This window comes from Clarias gariepinus, chromosome 24, assembly GCF_024256425.1.
Source record: "Clarias gariepinus isolate MV-2021 ecotype Netherlands chromosome 24, CGAR_prim_01v2, whole genome shotgun sequence".
In the NCBI taxonomy this organism is placed as follows: domain Eukaryota; kingdom Metazoa; phylum Chordata; class Actinopteri; order Siluriformes; family Clariidae; genus Clarias; species Clarias gariepinus.
In genome coordinates, this window is record NC_071123.1 from 17,673,069 (window position 1) to 17,682,285 (window position 9,217).

At 38.1% G+C, this 9,217-nt stretch overlaps 1 protein-coding gene across 1 annotated transcript; it reads right to left on the reverse strand.

The window, feature by feature from the left end:
- Window positions 1–545: 545 nt before the first annotated feature.
- Window positions 546–8,955, reverse strand: tbx2a (T-box transcription factor 2a). Its single transcript, XM_053485810.1, has 7 exons — window positions 8,164–8,955; window positions 6,920–7,187; window positions 5,463–5,609; window positions 4,396–4,472; window positions 4,124–4,290; window positions 2,266–2,849; window positions 546–1,936 (listed from the first exon to the last, which is right to left on the reverse strand). The coding sequence occupies exons 1-7, from the start codon at window positions 8,550–8,552 to the stop codon at window positions 1,529–1,531; spliced, it is 2,040 nt and encodes a 679-aa protein (XP_053341785.1). The 5' UTR covers window positions 8,553–8,955; the 3' UTR covers window positions 546–1,528.
- Window positions 8,956–9,217: the final 262 nt, after the last annotated feature.

A 9,217-nucleotide genomic window follows, 5' to 3' on the forward strand; every position in this document is an offset into this window, starting at 1 on the left:
ACTTTCATCAGCAGCCCTATAGCCAAATAATAATAATAATAATAATAATAATAAAATAACTCGTGGGAGATGTTCTTTGAGTAAAAAACAAGTTGAAAGTGATTTAGAAAGTATATAAAAAGGAGTCAGAGCTTGAGAAGTAAAGAGTCAACAGATGGCGCAAATGCTTTGGGTTCTAGAAATGTTTCGAGGCGCATTAATCCAACTTGAGCTCAACTTAAAGCTTTAAATCCTATAGAAATGTAACTTTCTTTTTGTTAGGCATGTCATTAGTTAAAGCTGTGCTCACTCCAATGTTTATATAGATTATTAGATTCTATTGTTACTATTGCATAGAAGCCTACTACTTACTTTTTTTTAGATTTGCTCAAACTTTATGTATTGTAAAAAGACTGATTAATTCCTGGTGTGTGTGTGTGTGTGTGTGAGTGTGTGTGGTTTTTCTTTTCTTTTTTTTTTTTTTTGCTTTCACCATAAACCTTTGACGCATTCGATTTGGAGAAATTCTAGACCTGGAATTCTGAAGATAAAAACTGTTCTAAGAAGAGCTCTCAAATCGTGATCTATTCGACAGAGAACATTCTGCGATCTCAGACCTCTTCTCAGAACGGTTTCCGTTTGCGCGTGCATGAATTTCAGGCTCCAAATTTTCAATAATTGCTCCCTAATTAGTGTCTCCATCAACCAATTACCATCCGCCACGTCATATCAGTCACACCTGTGAGTAAAGACGTGGCCACAGAAATGTGCAACACCTTCTCTCTTTTATTGAAATGCAGAAAATGCAAAAACAAAACCACTTATTGTTGTTATTAACCCCGAGCACGTCCAAAAAATTAGCAGAGGAACTATTTTAAAGACTTTCGCCAGGACATATATTTATATATATATTTTTTTTTAAAGAAGAAAGAAAACAAAAATAAAGAAACCTGAGATTTCCCTGTTAGTGCATCGCTGTATTTAAAAAAAAATCCGCAACGCAATATGATGTACGAAATTCAGCCTTGCACGCAGAAAGCGAGATCTGCACCCACACACACAAACACACAGACGCACACACACTCGCGTTCCATCCAAACAAGCGCTAGAGATAATATTGCTATAAACTCAGGTAATTGGGGGCAAATATAAATGTAACAAATTGCAACCTAGATAGTATTTACACGCCAATGTACAGTCTGAATAAATTAAAACACATCTTCAATCCGTTCGGCTTATTTACATAGTTATTCTGATCTGAATATTACATATAAATAATTAGAAAAGAAAAATAAAACGAGTCCCAGATACAAGCACATTAAGAAGATGGTCATCCGTTGATTTTGATTGTATTTTCTCTCAGCCAGAGAGCCACTGGGTTCAGGGTCATTTCATTATTCAGTTCCCATCATCATGATTGAAACCTGGACTAATTTTTTTTTTCCCTCAAGGTGTTCCTCCACATCCATTGCATGACTTTTTTTTTCAAATGCAATTTGATGCAAATACACAGTTTTGCATCCAAACCACATTCTGAGCCTTAGACACGTCACTTTGGAGACTCTCGTGTCGGCGATCCGTCCCTCTGTTTCTCCAGTCCACTCACGAGCCTCTGTATGCTCTGCAGTTCGTTCATGGCCTCTTTGACGGGCGCCAGAGGGGATCCGTGCGGTCTGGGTGCGGGACTGCCCTCCCTGCTGCCCGGTTTGGAGGAGGACCCCGAGCCAGAGTCTGCATGATCCGCACCCGGAAGTCCGGCGCTGAGCAGGCTTGAGGTCGTCGGGATCTGGTAGGGGCTGAATCGCAGTCGGGGTCGCGAGCCGCTCAGTAACCCGCTGCGGCTGAGACAAGAAGCCACACCGCCGACGGGGAGAGACGAAGCCGCAGCAGCCGCAGCTGCCGCCATGTACGTGTACGGATAGGGAAGGAGACTGCCGAAGGGTGGCATGGAGATACCCTATGGAAAGGAGAGAGTGGGTATTATTAGTATTATTATTATTATTAGTAGTAGTAGTAGTTGTAGTTTAAATGCATTATGAGACAATATAGATTACTGAATATGCCACAAAAAACATAATAATAATAATAATAATCATAATAATAATAATTGATATATATATAATAGTTGTTCAAATTAGTTACCCTAAAATGGTTTTAGTTGTAAATATTTATATACAAATATATTTCATGTATATATTTGTAAATATTATTACTTTTGTTAATATTAATATACCACTTTACAAAGTGAAAATAAACAATGGCAATAAGTGTGAAATTGTCTTTTACCTGAGACGCAAGCATGTGGGGTGAGAGGTGGAACGGGAAGGATCCAGGTGTGCCAGTGCCCTGAGGTGACAGACCTCCGTTTTCCAATGCACTTGCCCCTGACATAGATGCCAACAAGTGCCCCATGCCCATAGTTGAAAAAGCCCCAGGGGACATAGCGAACTGGCTTGGGTGAAACAGCAATGGATGCCCTGCTGCACTCAGTGGGTTAAATAAAGGCTGACCATGTAGGCCGGACAGTGCCAGGCTCTGGAGGTGATTGGCACTGAAGGATGATGGGCCCTCTGTCTGGATCAGCAGTGGGGTAAAGCGTTCCTTGCCTTCCTTCCTGGATGGTTCGGACTCTTTGGGGTTTCCTCTCTCTGATTTGTCCTTTTCTGGGTTTCTGCTGCCGAAAGCTGAGTCACTTTCTTTACTTGAGTCTGCATAGTCCTCTTTCTTGTCAAGGTCAGGTCTGTCCTTGACTCTTTCCTCAGTGCTTGACTTGAAGGGAGATGCTGCTTGTGGAAGAGGACTACTCATTCCTACAGACATTTGCTCCTGGTGATCAAACTCTTGATCACTCTCCGCTGAGGTTTTCTCATCTATGAGATTATAACAACAAAACCAAGATGTAAATATGAATATTATGTTCCTTGGAGGCATGTCCAGAAATACCTTTAACATTATGCAAAACAAACTTTTTTATACATACATTAAACATTTTGTTGTTAACCAAACTACAGGCACTGCTTTAGGTTTATTATTAATATAAAATCTAAATCTACCAACAGCATTTAATAAGCTATCTTTATTTAACAACTATTTTAAGAACTTGTATTAAAGGCTAAAAAAATTATAATCAAAAAAATATTTCTACTCAAATCAACTTCCTTCCTTTCAACCTTCCTTCTTACCGGGTATTGGCAGGAGGGTTTGTTTCCCTCAGGTCACAAAGACATGAAAAGCAAATATGCCAATGGGACATTCATTAACATTATTTAAAACGTGGCTTAGTTAAGGTGTGCCATGTAAGACCTGTGAATTAACTCTTGTAGTTGGTACTTAAAACCTGAGGCTGTGGTGGAACATTTTAGGAGACAATTATTGAATTATTGCAATTGGTTTATATTTATGTAGGTAATTATCAAGTGTTTCTCATTACGAAATATCACAAAGTATAGCTATTGGGTTGAAATATTTATTTGTTTATTTATTTATTTATTTATTAATCGTTGCGTTATAGTAGAGGAAGTCATAAATCACCATTACCATAGCTATTACATTTACGAGTTTGTTTTTTAGTTAAGAAACAAAGTTATATATATTTTAATAACTTTATAACAACAACGTGTTCTGTGAGTGAACAAGTTGGCCAAGTTTTAAAAAACATCATAATTAAATGTGTTCTGTGAGGGGAAATAAAAAGAATAAATAAAATAAAAATCACTATAGCACTGTTAAATTATCCATAAGGCATTTTGCACATTTAAACAAATGAGCACAGTAGCTTTATGTTTGGATTATGTCCATAGAACCCAAAAGTCTGTACATGAGAATTTTCTGGAATGCATTTTTCGGCTAAGGGGGTTCCTGGTTGGTTTCATGAGTGGCTACGATTAATGATTAAAAAAGCAAAAAACAAATAAAATGAGTATTATAAATGCATGTGTGTATATAAATAAATCGAAAAAAGTAAACTGTAATATACAGATTTGCCAATGCAGACTCAAATGTAACTAATGGTTAAAATCAATGAAACAACAACAGATTAATAATAATAGACGCAGATGATCTTAAAATAAGTTTTGAAAAATTATATATAAGTAGATAGAATTATAGACAGCTGTGCATTATGTTTGTATAACTGCACACACACCTCGGCTGGACCTGTTAAATTTTATAGGGCTTGTTGATGATCCTAAAGGAGAGTCAAGCGGCTCTCTGGTGCTCGGAGGGTCGCAGGATGAAGCGTCAGATTCCGCTCCGTCTCCTTTGGCGCACGCCTCGTCATACACGCGCAGTGCCGGCAGACTTAACTGCTTCCTGAGCAGCACATCATCAAAGGAAATACATTTATACAAGATCACCTCGTTCTCAATCTATACAGCATAAAAATACAACCAGATTCTATGTTTACAGGCTGATTACCTTTTCTCTCTCCTGCCGTTGCCGGTGTCTCTGAATCCTTTGGCGAAAGGGTTGTTATCGATTTTAAGCTGCGTGATCTATGAGAAGTCAAGCAAAAAACATGCTGAAAACGGTTTCTTGTTTAAAAAAACACACACAGGTGCAAATAATACAATAAACACACAATGTAAAACTAATAAATAAATAAATAAATAAATAAATAACAGTCTATTAAACCTCAAATCTTGCACCTTGAAATTCCTGTTAGGTGCACACAGTAAAGGTTCCCAGGTTTCAAATTACTTTTGTTCTTTTTTATTTATTCATTCTTGCAAATTTGGAGTTTTGTTGTTTTTTAAATTAGCGTTTTAGCGTTTTATGTACACAACCTGCCCTAATAGATTATAGTAAACACCCCCAACAGCCCACTTTTGGTTCTGTCTATTGATTTGGCTTGTGATAATAATAATAATAATAATAATAATAATAATAATAATAATAATAAGTGTATTTATTAATAATAATAGAATTCATTTATTTATGTATTATTAATAATAAAGAAATATCGTTTGTAACTATAGTGTATATAGGATGAGTAACATGTCCACTTACAAACCCACAGAAACGTGGGACGCTTCTAATTTAAGTGATGGCTAGTAAAAATCTATACACCACGTGTTCGCGTTTTATAAAAAGCTAAGCCAAAACGTCGATCTTTCGGCACAAAATCTAAACATCTGCGCTACATGTAAACATTTTCTACTTTGTCGAAAGCAAACAATCGTGTCTAAAAAAAATGCTGACTTGCATTTAAAGACATCCAGCATTCAGTAGCCACGATCATTAAAAAAGATAAGAATGACAAATCAATTGTTATATAGACAAATTAAAATAAAAAATGCATTAATTGACAAAGCATTGTGGTGCTCAGCCTGTTTTAGTGCAGCCATGTCACACATTTCTTTAATTGACCAAAATGCAGGCTATAAAAAATATAAAATGATAATTCTTGTGGGAAAATTAGAATTTCTTTTATTTTAATGAAAGAACAATTTCCTATAGGCCATTCATTAATAATTGTAACTCACCTTGTCGTTTTGATAGGCAGTGACGGCTATGAAGTCCGTTTCTGGAAACACGTACGTCCTGAAAGTACTGTAGGGGAGCTTTAGGATGTCGTTGGCTCGAACAATATGGAACCTGGGTTGGTATTTGTGCATCGAGTTTAGGATAGTCTAGAAAACAATTGGCTTTGGTTAGACATCTTTGTTTATTTCGAGTTAAATAGAGCAAAAATTGGACTCAAAGTAATCCTTATTATTATTATTATTATTATTATTATTATTATAGCGCTATTTTTGGTGGTGTATTTATAACATTCACAATTTTTCACAATAATTGTTCACAGTAATAAAACGGTCGGAGTGACAGGAACACAGTTTAAAAACACCATTCATTATCCACTGCCATTATTATTATTATTATTAATATTATTATTATGAATAATAATAATAATAATAATAATAATAATAAATTACGTTATGCTTTGTAGCCACTACAAGGAGAAGCATGGGTTAACCCTCTGCCGCAGACTAGAAAGGCTGGCATGTGGAACGTGGTTTTCCTAGTACCCCATGGCATTTATTTTTAAAGCAATCACTCGGCAAGCTTTCCTCGCTAAATTGCACTTAAGGGGCCGGTGACTGAAAACACTTTGGGGATCTAACAGTTTCCTCTCGTGCCTCAGGATAATGAGATCCAAAAAGACGCCAAAGGTCGTCGTAAGAGGCCCATGGAACTCTTAATGAAGGAACATGACCAGGATCGCTGCCGTAACGCTTTTCTTTTTATGTATTTATTTATTTTTTTGCTTGTTTTGTTTTCTTCATTAGTATTAACTTACAGTATAGTATTAGTGCGTTATTGTGGTATATGCATGGAAACTCTTATTAATGCATTTAAAAAGAGATGGATTGCATTAAAGATGGGATGTGGGTTAAACATACAAAACCTAAAAGCACGAGACCAAATACAAATTTATTTAACAATAATCACATAATAAGAGCAGCAGTAAAGAATGTTTGCTTTTAGAAGCAATTAATATGTTGTTAATAGATTAGCAATACAAGGATCTACCAGGGTTGCTAATGTTATTAGCATTTGAATAGGAACAATGTTATTGTAGATGACGTCAGAAAGCGTGAGAGTAACTGAGCCTGTAATTTCTAGATGAAACGAGCACGAAATGATTTTTACTTAATTTATCCCCTTTAGATTAATGTCTATATATTTACTAATTCATTCACTTTAATTTAATTTGAAAAAATGGTACTTCAGGAACAATACGTTCATATAACTAAACATAAAGATAAAGAGACAAACATATAACAGCAATAATAATAATAATAATAATAATAATAATACAGACAGATGTCATCTTTAAAAAAAATATTGGCTTAGCAGCAACACGAAAGCACAAACCACAGGACATAGGGTCAAAGACAGGCTTAACACACACACACACACACACACAGGCTTCACTTACGAATCCGTGCTTGTCGGAAATGTTGTTGGTGAGTTTGAGCTTGTGGAAGGTCACCGGTTTGGCCATCCACTGCTCCCCGGTTGCGGGACTGTCCGGGTGAATGTACATGCGCTTGGGCATCTCAGGGTCCGCTTTCCCCGCGACCATCCAGCGAGAGTTGTGGAATTTGTAGCGACAGTCATCCGCCGCCACGATGTCCATCAGCAGGATGTACTTGGCCTTCTTGTCCAGACCGTTCACGCGGACTTTATACGGAGGAAACATTCTCCTGCGCGCAGGGAGCATATACTTTTGAATCCAGGCCATAACATGAATAAAGCAGCAAAATTTCTGTAATTTGCTATTTCTAAAATCAAACCTAAAATAAAAAGCAAGCAATAAAAATTAAACGCGAAAAAAACAATGGGCCTGTTATATCCTTTAATATAAACGGTGGCAGTTTACAGAAACTTCAAGCTCTAATCTTTGTTTTAAATACATCCAAAACACAGTCTTCAAGTCATTCAAAATATGACAAATAGTGGTCTTATTCTGTTTTTAAAATTAGTATTTGAAGACTAGAACCTCCATGGAACATAAAAAAAACCTGTTTAAAAGACTTCCTCACAAATGTCCTCAAAGTGACCCCGTGAAAGGACTGACTCTGAAACCGTGATTGATCTCATTTACAGTGCAAAATCTCCTTAAACATCATCACGCAATCTTTTCACAATAATTATAGCATGGGTGCAAGAGAGATATAGAGAGAAAGATAGAGACTAAACAAATAAATAAACAAGCGAATAAATTGTTTGCTTAGTGTATTATCATCCAGCACTGACCCATGTCATTTAAATGGGCTATTTTGCACAAGCAACCTTTATCCTGAACTGGTCTGCTAAACAAATTAAACATTTATCTTTGTTTAGGCAATTTTCGCTCTCTGCAGAAGCAGCGTTAAAACAATATGTGAAAAAAACAAAAAAAAAACAAAACAAAATCTATATTCGATTGGGTTTATTAGTTTTTATTATTTGCTTCATCACAGTTCTCTGCATTTAACTGATAACAACACGAAAGTAAATAATAATCTGCTTGTTTAAAAATATTTCTAAATTTTTTATTCTCTGCTTTAAACGTTTAAAATACACTATAAATAAATTAAAAAAAACTTTATTTTTAATACACAGTATTTGATCCTTATTCACAAAATAAAATTATTTAGTAGATACAGTGATTTTTGGACAAAATTAAATAACACTCACCTTCCCGATTTGGTGATGACCATTTCAGTGCCGATTTTATGAAATTGATCCCAGAGCTCCTTGGCATCGAGTGTCACTTTGGGGTCGTCATCTACCTCCTCCTCTGGCTCGAGGCTTTTTAGTGCGCGGAGGTGCGCGGCAGCGGCTGCCTGCTGCTGCGGGTGAGAGTGGTGGTGATGGTGGCCGTGCAGGGCCGCGTGCAGGCCCGCCTCTGCGGCTCCGGCCAGAGCGTGCTCAGTCAGTGGCTTTGGAAGAAGCCCGAGGTTCGGAAAAAAGGAGGCGGGCTGCGCCGCGGCAAGGAACGCCGACACGGGGAAGTCGGCGGGCCGGTGCGCGTGGAACGGGTGATAAGCCATAGCGCCGGTCCCCGTGAAAACCGGATCTCTCATCGGTGCATCCACTAGGAAGGAACGAGGCAAAGCTGTAAGAAGCGAGAATAGGTTCGTGTATGTCCGGCTGAAATAACAGGCTGATAAAAATCGCGCAAGAGTGCGCCGCCAAGAACTAAAGCGCAGACGTTTCCGCGGCAGAAGAAATGAGGAAATGACCGGTCACAGGTTACTGTTAGTCCTGCTGATGCTCCAGTGCAATGTTTAATATGTTATCATCCGTCAGACAAGCGACATTGACACTTCACGGATTTTCTCCCTCTTTCTCCAAGTCCCTTTTTTCCGTCAAGACGTACCGGATAATAAAGCAGCTCCAAGAACACCCCAAACTCATTCGGAGCTCAGCGTGAGGGAGGTTGCGTCTTCAACACTTGGGTGTCTTTTGCGCGTCCCTCCGCCTCTCTGCTCGCCCACACTAATGAGCCAAAGCGCCTTGATTGCCGATTTTACGCGTTCCGGACCAATCGCGGCGCGCGGTGGGCGTGACCTTGACAGATCGAGCCAAGAAGGCGGTGCCAAGGAAAAGGAGGAGGAGGAAGGGCAAAGGGAGGCGGGGAAGAAAAGAGGTTGGAGTCCGAAGGTGTCGGAAGCTTTTGCAACGAGAAAACATGTCAACAGGATAAAATATTAACCAATGACACGGAGAAGATGTGGAAATCCCACCC

What these genes read in the sequence shown, in the direction of transcription:
- tbx2a (XM_053485810.1), bottom strand. Translation starts at nt 8,552, where the DNA reads ATGAGAGATCCGGTTTTCACGGGGACCGGCGCTATGGCTTATCACCCG. An exon ending in CTGCCTATCAAAACGACAAG is followed by an intron (nt 4,473 to 5,462) that starts GTGAGTTACAAT and finishes GACTTCTCATAG; the next exon opens with ATCACGCAGCTTAAAATCGA. An exon ending in CCCACATGCTTGCGTCTCAG is followed by an intron (nt 1,937 to 2,265) that starts GTAAAAGACAAT and finishes TCCTTTCCATAG; the next exon opens with GGTATCTCCATGCCACCCTT.